The sequence below is a fragment of the Typopeltis vanoorti genome, chromosome 14 (genome assembly GCF_054136105.1).
Source record: "Typopeltis vanoorti isolate ZY-2024b chromosome 14, IOZ_Tvanoo_1.0, whole genome shotgun sequence".
In the NCBI taxonomy this organism is placed as follows: Eukaryota; Metazoa; Arthropoda; class Arachnida; order Uropygi; family Thelyphonidae; genus Typopeltis; species Typopeltis vanoorti.
This window is the reverse complement of record NC_143562.1, coordinates 55,410,703-55,423,110: the sequence shown is the minus strand read 5'-3', so window position 1 is coordinate 55,423,110 and position 12,408 is coordinate 55,410,703. Positions and strand designations below refer to the sequence as shown.

The 12,408-nt window shown below is 36.8% G+C and overlaps 1 protein-coding gene across 2 annotated transcripts in view; it reads right to left on the bottom strand.

The window, feature by feature from the left end:
* The window catches only part of LOC150099492 (prosaposin-like), a 149,064-nt gene that overhangs the window by 6,857 nt on the left and 129,799 nt on the right, over positions 1-12,408 (bottom strand). Inside the window, exon 10 of one of the 2 annotated variants that reach the window (XM_090403866.1) lies at positions 7,103-7,263. The exons of the other annotated variant lie outside the window; for it this stretch is intronic. Within the exon in view, the coding sequence (XP_090259992.1) occupies positions 7,103-7,263 (161 nt within the window). The remainder of the gene's footprint in view (positions 1-7,102; positions 7,264-12,408) is intronic. 2 annotated transcript variants of the gene reach the window in all.

Below are 12,408 nucleotides of genomic sequence, written 5' to 3'. Positions count from 1 at the left end.
AGATTTTGGAAAACTTGGTCAGGGTTTGTATTCAGAAATTTGGGTTGACAGTGAATCTACTTTGCAATGAACAAAGTAGAGATTCACATGGTTTTACTTAGGTAACATGGTTCTAAGGAAAGGTCATGTTTTAACAATGTTACCATTGAACTAGACAAAGGGAATGGATACACCATGATACTTTTGGATTTTGTCTAAGGCTTTTGACAGAATAGAGCATGGTAGACTGTTGCATAAATTGGAGAATATGGGTTTGGGTTTTACAATATTAGAATGAATAAGAGGATGGCTGACTGACAGATTTTAAAAAGTGGTATGAATGGGATCTGAGTCTGCAAGGTTTAAGGTAACAAGTGGTGTACCACAAGGATCAGTGCTTGGTCAACTGTTATTCAATCTGTACATTAATGATATTGGGATGGATTTGACAAGTGGCATACTGCTATTTGCTGATGATGCAAAGATAGGTAGGGTAATCAGGAATGCTGCTGATATGTAGTACTTGCAGAATGATTTGAATAAGCTGGAATTGTGGGCATGCGAAAATGGGTGTCAGTTCAATGTGAGTACATGCAAAGTCATTCCCTTCAGCATGATTAGATATCCAATTATTATTATTATTATTATTATTATTATTATTCAGGCCTCCAAGGAGTCAAAAGACTCATCAATGTTGTATTATATTGGTGGGATTAGGCTAGAAGAAACTGATGAGGCTAGGGATCTTGGAGTTAATAGATAGGAAGTTAAAGATCAGGGACCATTTAGCAAAGATTGCAAATACAACTCAAAAGATAGTTGCAAACCGAAACGAATGTTCACATGTAAAGATAAGGATGTCATTTTGCCTCTTTATAAGGCCTTGATAAGACCTCACTTGGACTATTGTTCGAAGGTCAGGTTTCCTTTGTGATTCTGATATATAGTGGAGAGAGAGAGAGAGAGAGAGAGAGAATGCAAAGGAGAGTGTTAAAAATGATATCAGGATTGTGGAATACTGATTATGAAGACAAATTGAGAATTTGTAGAATGCAGACACTAGCAAACAGCAGAAAGAGGGGTGATATGCTTGAGACTTGCAAACTTCTGAAAGTATCATGCAGGATTTCAGTTGATGGATATTGCCGACAAAGGTTGGTCGATTGGTAGAGCCTCTGCTACTAATGGCTCAGTTAAGTAAGTTTGAGCGCAGTTAGTAGTTGGAAGGGTACCAATCGTTCGATGCTGTTGGCACACTCTCCCTCGATGAGTCTTTGGACTCCCTGGAGGTGTAAAATAATAATAATAATAATAATATTTCAATTTATGGAGAGTGGGGAAAGGACAAGAGGGCATCCTTTGAAGCTGAGAACAAATGCCACTAAGAAGGAGATGAGGGCTAGATTTTTCTCTCATAAGGTGGTGCATGATTGGAATGAATTGCCATTGGATGTTTTGAGTGCAAGCAGTGTAAATGAATTCAAGAATAAGTATGATAGCTGGTGTGTGTGTGTGTGTGTGTGTGGCCTCCCTCAATGAGTCCCTGACTTCCTGGAGATCTCTCTTAACAGCAGTAATAATAATAATAATTAAATTGGAATGGATGGAATTACATACTAGATTAACAGATCATCAAGTAGTGTATGAAGTAGCACTGTTCTAAAAGGAGTCAAAAATGTGCCTCAGAAATAGATTTTTGGGCCAATACCCCCAAAAAATTTGTAAAGCAAGAATGAGATGCAGTGTATACAGTTGATGGGGATTCTTGCAGGAGGTGGAGGAGATCTAGAATCTGGAGGAATCTAGGAGTGATGGTTGACAAGGACCTGAAATTTAGGGGACACATTTCTAAAACTGCGAGGATATCACAATGGATTATGGCAATGATGTGCAAAGGACAATGACATGTAGAAGTAAGAAGGTTATGGTCCTTTGTATAGGGCCTTAATCAGGATGCATGCTGATTACCTCAGAGATTTGGTCACCTGGTTTTCATGGGGATGAAGATAAATTAGAAAGGGCTTGGTGATGGTTGACCACAGTGGTTTCTGATCTCTGAAACTTTCCATATGAAGAAGGACTGGCAAAATGGAATTTGCAGAGCCTTGTGGACAGAAGAAGGAGAAGAATATGTTTGGGATATATAAATTGGTGTCGGGGGATTGTTACTGGATTAATATGGAATAAATTTTTTATAGAAGTATAGATGGGGATAGAACAAGGCTCTTCCATGGCCCTGTTCTATTCCCAGCTATGCCATTCTTTTTTTTTTTTTTTTTTTTTTCATGGAGAGTTGAATGGATTGCTCAAGAGTGTGCTGGATGCAGAAACAGTGAATGATATAAAAATCCAATAAACTGTATGTGACAGTGAGAACTTCCCATGATTCCTTGATGCGATGGAGGTTCAATGATAATTAATTAAAATTAGTTTGACTACTTTGAAATTAGCTAATTTTGATATATACTTGTGAGAAGGATTATGCTGATAAGATCAAGATTCTGAATGGGACGTGTGGTAATAAAGCTAAGGTTCCAAAAGGCATAAGTAAACATGAATATGATCTTCCATTCATCCTTTTGTCTATTACTGTCCCCAGGTCTACCTCTGCTGCCACATGGAGCTCAGTGCAACTAATATGATACAATGTAGGATACTACTTATACATTTTAATTACATTCTGATAAACTATCACTAAGTGCTCATGTTCCCCAATGAATGGTCCACAAGTACGCAAAATTTCACATTTAGCAATAGTCACTTGACAAACCTGCTCATATGTCCATATAACCAGACTAATCAAATCATCTTGAAGCAACACTATATAAGAATTTTCTGTTATTATTACTTTCACTGATTTTGTGTCATCTGTTCCAGAAGCCCTACCCAACAGTCTAATGTCCAGCTTATTTAATATCTCAAACGGGTCCTCAGCTTCAATCTCCTGTCTTTGTTCATTGTCTTAGTGAAGGCTGTCTTCTTCCTCCAATATAAAATATACAATAAAAAAAAAAACAAAAAAAAATGTATCGAACCGTCTACTGGAGCCTATGTTGCTGTCAATCCCCCACAACAGCACTATTCACCTGATTGTACTTTATACTATTCCTGCTTATACTTTCAACACCTTCTTCCTCTGCAGTTCTGGCCTAATCTCATTATTCATTAATACTTATTTATTCTTCCAACTTTAGGAATACAATGTCAGGTAAAACTGCTTTCAAATCACCCTGGACTACATTTCTGATTATAATCTCCTGCGTTGTAGTTCCATATCTCACTGTTTTCACTTTCATTGCCACTTATCCAACTTCCTTATAATTCAGAACTAACTATGCATCTAGTTCTGAATTATAAGTTAGACGAGCAGGTGGATGTGAATACGAGAAGAGTGGAATATGGAACTAATGAGCAGGAGATTATGGACTTTAAAGATAGTTTGAGTGAATTTGAAAGCAACTTTGCAGAGACTACATTACTAGGTACAATAATATTAATGAATAATGAGATTAGGCCAGAACTGCAGAGGAGGAAGTTGAGCAGGTATAAACATGTAGCATGAATATTACTTCATCATCATCATCATCATCAAATTCCTGCCATGTACCCTCAAGGGGTGTACAGGATATGACAGTACTACATGAAAAAATTACATCATTACTAACTTCCTATCTACAATTTTCCTCCAAATCAGTCTGTTACTTGTCAAGACTCCAACATTATCAGATCTTATATTTCTATCGTCTAAGGCACTTTGTACCGTATCAATCCACCTATATCTTGGTCTTCCTCTGGGTCGTTTTCCTGCCAACCTGGCAGAGAACACTTGTTTTGCTAATCTTTCCTCTCCCATTCTATTTAAGTGACCATACCATCTGAGATTAGCTCTGCTAACGCATTCCTGGATGCTGACAATGTCAAGTTCTTTCCTAATATCCTCATTTTTAATATGATATTGCCTTTGATGCCATCTGTTCACGCCTCTAATCTTTCTCAGGACTCTCATATCTGCAGTCTCTAGTCTTTGGTCAAGTGTTTTACTTCTGGCCCAGCTCTCAGATCCATAAGTTAAAATTGGTTTGAACACAGTCTTGTATACAGCTAATTTCGTGTTCCGACTAATTTCTTTCTTATTCCATATGAATTTATTCAATTGACTTCCCACGATACCAGCTTTGCTGATTCTGTTGTCTATTTCTATATTTAGTTTACCATCTTCAGTAAAAATTGTGCCTAAGTAGCTGAAATATTTTACTTGTTCCACAGGTTCTCCATTCACAACACAGTTGACATTTTCAATGATTCTGCCTATTTTCATTGTCTTTGTCTTTTTATTGCTGACCTTCATACCATATCTATTACAACAGCTATTCAATTTAGTCAGAGAATCTTGCAGACTTGTAGCGGATTTATTTAGAAGTATAACATCATCCACATAAAGCAAAGAGCTGACATTAACATCTCCAATTTTGATATCAGGTTTAATACCACATTCCTTCATAATGTGATCCATATAGATAATGAATAACAGAGGGGATAATGTACATCCCTTGTCTCACACCAGATTTAACATTAAACCATCTTCCTTTACTTCCTTCAATTCTAACTGCTGACTCACAATTCAAATAAAGACTAAGTATTGCTTGATATAATGCCCCATTGACACCATATAACTGCAGCGTATTGAATAGCTTCTCTCTTGGCACCTTGTCATATGCCTTTTCCAAATCGACAATACTTAAATACAGATCTTTGTTATATTCCCATGCTTTCTCGACTATTTGTCGTAAAGTGAAGATCTGATCCTGACAGCCTCTATTTGGCCTGAATCCAGCTTGTTCTTCACCAAACTTTTCTTCAACAATTCTTCTCAACCGTTTCTCAAGTATACTTGCATAGATCTTGCCAGGAACACTCAGTAGGGAAATACCTCTGTAATTCTCACATTCAGTTTTATTTCCCTTTTTATATATGGGTACTATGAGAGCTCTACTCCAATCATCGGGCGTCCCTCTGTCCAGGCTTTCTGAACTATGCAGTGCAGCCACTGTAAGACTCTTATACCACCATACTTCAGCATTTCTGGTCGAATATCATCTACTCCTGCTGCCTTTCCACATTTCAAGCCTTTGATGGCTTTTTCTACTTCAAGTATGGATATGTATTCCTGACTGCATGCCTGGTCAGTGTTTTTTATCACTGTGCTGTCATCACTGCTTCTTTCATTTAGCAGTTTTTCAAAGTAATTACTCCATACTTCAAGGATATCTTTTTCTCCTGTTTTCATTTCACCTTTATCATCTCTAATTCCTTTTACAGCACTCTTTTCTCCATTCCTAAGCTTCTTCAACAACCTCCAGAATATTTTGCCACCTTCTTGATATTTATTTTCTATATTCTTGTCAAAGTCCTCCCATGACTTTTGTTTAGCTAGTTTTACACACTGTTTAGCTTTCTTACATTTGTCTCTGTATTCTGTAAGAGTAAAAGCTGACTTATTTGCCAGGAACTTTTGATATGCTTTCTTCTTTTCCTTCACTGCCTCTTTAACTTCCTGTGTCCACCAGGGAGTTCTGATTTTTTTATCCTTGCACACAACCTCACCACATGCCTCTCTGGCAGAATCAATCAATGTTTCCTTCAGAGTTTGCCACTGAATCTCCAAGGTTTGATTCCTGTTCTCAAACTCTTTCATTTTCTTTTCAATAATATTTCTGTATTTTAGTCTACAGTTCACATATGAGAGCTCCTCAACTTTTATTCGCTTTAAAACTTTCTTACATGTTATTCTTTTCAATATGAAATTCAATTTTATCCTGCTCAAGACTAAATAGTGATCACTTCCAATTTCAAATCCTCTGTACACTCTGGTGTCCTGCACCAGGGAGAAAACATCACTATCAACAATAACATAGTCAATGAGCCTTTTCTTATTCCTTGCCTCTTCTCTTCCTGTGAATTTGTGCACATTTTTATGTTGGAAAATGGTGTTAGTAATAACCAGTCCATGTCCTGTGCAGAAAACCAACAGATATTATTAGCTTTGCCCTTTTCTCCAAATTTTCCCAAAATATTTTTGTATGACTGACAATCATTTCCTACTCTGCTACTTAGATCCCCAACAAGGACCAACTTTTACTTTTTCATTGTGTCAGTAGCTTTCTCTAGAGCATCAAAAAATTCCTCCACTTCTACCTTAGTAGAACCTTCTGTGGGACCATAGGCACAAATAAGTCTCATTGTCCAGTTCCCCATTCTCATATTTGCCCACATTACTCTACTTGAGACTGCTTGCCATTCAAGAAGATTAGCCTCGTATTTTGTGTTGAATACTATGGCTACTCCTTCTTTTCCTTGATTGTCATTGCCTGAATATAACATTTTGTATTTATTGCTCAGAAAGATCTCACCAGTTTTGGTCTTTTTTGTTTCAGTCACCCCTATTATGTCGATCTGGTACTTATCTAATTCCTCAGCTAGCTCCATTTCTTTGCCATTCAGGCTTCTTACGTTGATAGTACCGATCTTTAACTCTGGTGATGTTGAGTTGGGGTTTGTTTTCAGATTTGTTCCAGTAGCTGACTTTTCGCTGTTCGCCCTGGTTCCCTGGCGAAAACAACGGGGGCCTTGTTTAACCGGGCGACGCCCCAGCCGGCATGAAATTTTGTCATGTTGTACCATCATTATCACCATGAATATTACTTGTATATTTATATACTCTGAGAATATAATATCAAGAATGTATCAATAAATGCTCAGTATCCCAAGATAATGGTCCATAAGTATCTTGAGAAATTCATTTTATCCATCTTATTTGCTTAGTCTCTTCCTTCTTCAAATGTCCTAGTAGCATTCATGCATTATCAGAATTATAATTTCTGATGTGGAGAAGTAGTACACAGAATAGAAGCTGTATATAGAAGGTGTGAGAAGAGGTTCTTTGCATAGAGAGTGATTGGTAAGTGCAGACACTGTGAATAGGCTCAAGGCATGGCTCAGTTATATTTTGACATGAAAGTGCATAAATTTCCAGTGACGAGTGCTTAGACACCATGGGGAGGCGGGGAGAGTCAGATATTAATAACAATAACAAAAACAACAACAATAATAATAAACACATTACCTAGAGGGACACAGAGTGCTACAGATAGTATGCATATCTAGCCGCTGAGTAATTTCATTGATAATCATACTTCCCTTTACAGCTAGAGTCACTTCACAATGTTGTTCTAAATGTGATGGAAACTGTTTGCACAAAGGTAGCACTAACTTATTTAAAGTATTCTGAAAAAAAAACAAAAAAACTTGAATATTTAAACAAATATAAAAATAATGAATTATAATGTTTTTTTATCTGATGCTCCACCATAAAAGGTGTAAACCTATAATACATTAGGAAAATTGATGGGCTGTTTATTATTTATTGTTATGTATATTTTTTTCTTACATAATCTAGAAACTCTGCTCTAGAGACCAAACATGGAACTTTTTCAAGCCATTTTTTTTTCCATATTGCAATCAAATTTATCAAACTTATCTCACACATAAACGTTTGCTATCTGGAATTCATGTCCATGGCATGGCAGGATTCAAACCTAGTGGTGGGAGAGTGGGTAAGCTAACCAACCAAGCTTGCAAAGTGTAAATATTTGAGAAAATTTACATTTTGTCCTAGCCTGGTTGGTTGAGTGGTAAAATGTTAGCAATGTTCTGTAAAATAGTATATGATTAATTTAAAATTATCACTGGCAACTATGACCATCAGAGATCACTATTATATCCAGGGCTGAGTGTGCAAGTAAATGTTTAGCGACAACTGCACTAAAAATAATAATAATAAATAAACATAAAATAAAATAAAAATGCAGCTGGTTCTCCCTTGTAAGAATTACAATTCTCAAAGCATAAACAGATTTCATTATAAAAAAAAGGGGGGGGATTGAGACAGCCTTCCTGTGCCCCCTACATCAGACTCTCATAAACCCACCTAGTCTATGCCTCAAATCTAGAAAGCCTCTCTCGTCCATGGACGAACTCTCTTCAGCTGCGCTGCCATCAATATCTGACATATGGAGAGAACACTGGTCCAACAATCTACCAACAAATGGATTCCTGGTAGAAGATCCCTGTGCTCTGCAGCCTGGTTTTGATCTTCCTAGGAAGATTTGGATTCCTTCTACATAAATGGGCAGATGTGGCTACCTTCTACATAAATGGGGGGTGTCAGATCACCCTTATTGTGATTGTTCTCCCGTGGCTCAGAATTACTCATATTGTGTATGACTGCCCAAGGCGCCAATTTCACGGTGGTGGCCTACAGGACATCCACAAAGTGACAGATGAGGCCTTAAATTGGCTTTCCAGCCTGGACCTTGACCTGTAGTTGGTGTGGCGGTGGTTATAGAGGAAACAGAAGATCACGGTCCCGTCTCACCACAAAGATGTTATTCTCGTAGTCACTCTCATAGTCCTCGTCATGGTATCAACAGAACTCCTCCTCATGTTAGAGGATGATGTAATGTGAAATGGGCCCCCTCTAATGGATCATGTTTTCTCACACAAGACACAACTGCTCTCTAATTAAACCTAAGATACAGCTACATTTATGTTGTGAAGTGTTGTGAGAACATGCAGCCTTGTCATACTTGTTACAGTAGGACGATAATTGCCCATGGCTTGATTATGACAAGTTACTTTTGCTTTATTAAAAAAAAAAAAAAGACTTAGAAAGCTGGTTGTGCCTTTTATATAATGAACTTTTATATGTTAAGATTTTCATCATTTGTTGCTGGAAATTGTGATTGTACTCTTCACTTACCAGTTTCATGTAGCCATAAGCATAAATAAATAAATTATTAAAAAAAATTCACTTAATTTTGCCTGGACTGCTTCTTCTTAGGGTTATGTTCACAACAATTGTTGAAATACAAAATCTTTGGCAAATATTGACCATCCATAAGAATATCAATACCTTAAGAAAAAGAAGCCTAGGCACAAGTCAGTATTGGTACACCAATACTGTCTTTCCTCTTCTGGGATATTGCTTCCCCATGCACAATTTATTGATACCTATCAACCAGTCTAATATCCAATCCCATCCACTCTAGTTTGACTATCAAGTTGTCATGCAGTAACCTATCAAAAGCCTTTGCTAAGTCTAACTGTGTATCCATTTCCTGCACCCAATGCTGCAACTTATTGTAAAAAGTAAGTAGAATACTAAAACATGACCTCACTTTAGCAAATCTGTGCTATCCATTAAAGATAATACCACTGTTATTAACCCAATTCTGGATTCCTGATTCTCACTAATCTTTCCAACACTTTAAGCAAAACACCTAACACACAGATAATTTGATGCTTGACTTCTGTCACTTTCTTTATGAAGCACTAAAATCTTGTCTTCCTTCATTCCTTTGGAACTTGACTCAATATAAGACTCATATTAAACAAATATGTCAAGGCAGATGTCAACTCCCTGACATACTTTTCTTCAAATTATAAGGAGATATATCATCAAGTCCCACAGACTTATTCATATCAAGTTTGCTTAATTCCCCATATTCTTCACTCACAGTCAGTCTCTCCTCCACATCATCCACTACTCTCAAACTCTCCATGATGCCATATTTGCAAGGATGAAAGACCTTTATAAACTGCTCATTAAATACCTCAACTATATCCTCTGCAGCAGTTGTCTTTATACCATTTTCTCCAGTCAGCGCCATCCTACCATAATCATTCTTATTTTTGCTAGCTATATATACAAAGAACTGCCTATTTTTTTTTTTTGTGGCTTCATTAGCTAACTGCTGCTCATACTGAACTTTTGCTACCCTTACCAACCGAGTCACTCTCCCTTGCCTGTTCTTTATATTCCTCATGGAATTGATTATTACCACTTCTCTTATGTTGCCTCCAAAATGCCTTTTTTACTCTGTATTTCATGCTCAATTTCTTCATTCATTTCACACCTACCTTATTTAACCTTGTGACCATTAGAATAAAGTTAGACATTGTGTCTACTAGATAGTTTTTGAATATTATCCAAACAGCATTAATCCTCTTTCAACCCAACTCCTCATTCCATGCTACAGCTGCAGGATGTCTCCTGAACTTCTTATAATCACCAGCCTTGTGCCATGCCATATTCCACATATACCCTTTCCTCACAGAAGTTCTCACATGACTGGCTACTACCATCCAGGTAATCACTTCATGGTCACTCTTACCAACTGGAGGGAGAGTTGACACCTCATTCATAATAACGTCCTCTGATGAGATGCTCAAATCCAAGATCTTCGTGCCTTCTATTACATACTGCCTTAAGTAGTTGTCCCTCAAACTCAAGAAACTGATTTTTTTTTTTTTACTTCCAGTTACTATCTCATCATCCTAAATTTTTTAATTATGATTTTAATTTGGAATCGTCATCCCAATTTTAATAATGATTTTAATTATTGCCATAATTAAAATCGTTAATAATGATCACCGTTTTTCCCATTTGCTTTTACATTTCCTGGTCATTAACCCAGAGATATAACTAGGAAGGGGAGGAAGGGGACGGTCTGCCCCGGGCAGCACTTTGAACCTTTTTGAACTTTTGCAGTTAATTCTAAAATACAATCTCGAGAATTCATTTCCAAAGATTGTAATACTACTGCAAATTTTCCTCACAATTGCTGTAAGTGTTGCTAGTTGTGAGAGGAGTTTTTCAAAATAAAATTGATTAAGAATTACCTACATTATTATGAAATAGACTTCATCAATGTCATCGACGATTTTGCTAATAGAAAAGCAAGAAAAATAACATTTTAGGATGTTGAGATTAAAGTTTTACTTCAAAAATAAACATAGTGTTTTAATTTATTTCCCTATACGTTGTTTTGACTTTTTGTAGTATTTCTGGTATGTATTGAGAGGGATGACAAACTTAGGGACTGTGCCAGGTGGCAAAAGCTCTAGCTACACCACTGCACTAACTAATCTCCACATTACCAGGTTAATAGCAACATCCAATAGAGTATTTCATTCTATTCACCTTTATCTCACACCATACTGCCTCAAAATCACTATTGCTATTTCCCACTTGCATCTCCCTTTTATGGACATAACTGCTTTTTGTATCATCAATAGCACTCCACCTGCTTTTTTACCCTTTCTATCTTCATGAAATACATCACACCCTTCAATCTATATACAAACATAACAGCTTATTCCTGGATATATAACAAGTTTCACTGATAACACTTATTAGATGTGACTTCTCCATACTTCCTCGATCCATTTCTTTTTCTCCTTACCTGTCCCAGAACTCTCTTCAAATCCAACTGTTTTCCCTATATCTCAGGTCATTCTCTTCCCTTTTTGTGTACACATCCATTCACATCCTCTTAGAACATCAACTTTCTCATGCTGTATTCCCCTGTCTGCACTGAGTCTTCCTGTTTCCCCTGTTTGTCTTGTGCATTTGTTATCATATTCTCTACATTTGTGTTACCCACTCTTCATTCATAAGCATCACTCTAGTCTCTCCTTCCTTACTCTCCCTATCTTGCACATCACTTCTTACTTGCTCTGATTCATTATCTGCACCCATTACTAACTTCCAGCAGTAGTCTCGCCAAATGACTCACACCAAAGTCATTTAAATGCAGTTAATCACTCTCATACAGTTCAGTTCTTCCTTCAAACTCATCCAACATATTAACAAACTGCACTCTTTTCTCTTCATACATTTTTACTAACATGTCATTCATAATTCTTGCTCTCTACCTCATGTCATCACTGTCATACCTGGGCAACTCACTGACCTACCACATTATTATCTTTTATCCTTCTCAACAACCTTCTGATATCCAATCTTACATTCTCCTTAACTCCAGTCAAGTTATTTGTCTACTACCACCACAACCAACTCTTTTGCTCACTTAATCCTCATATCTGATGCCTCAATCACTCTATTCATTTTATCTCCTTGAAAACAAACCTGGTGTATCTTCTCATTTACCACTCCTCTAAGAATTGAATCACCATACAATGCCACAGTCTTTCATTACCATTTTCATACTGATATCATTTGTTTTTGTCTTCTTCACTCTTCCATGCATATCTACAATTCTCTTCACTTTATTCTGCATCTGCCTAATCTTCACCAACTCTGCTTTCAAATCTTACATCCTTTTTTCACTGTCATTTACTCTTGCTATTTTATTGTCAGTCACACATACTTCCTTAACTGCACTTTGTTTTTCAATGTCATTACTGCCCTTTATTGTTAATTTCACTCTATTATTTAATGTCGTATAAATTATCACCCGCTTTATCATCAATCAAACTTTTTTCTACACTCTCATTTCCACACACACTCTCTGAACATTCACACAATCTTCAACTGCTGTGCCAGTTATGATGCCATGTTCCCCTACT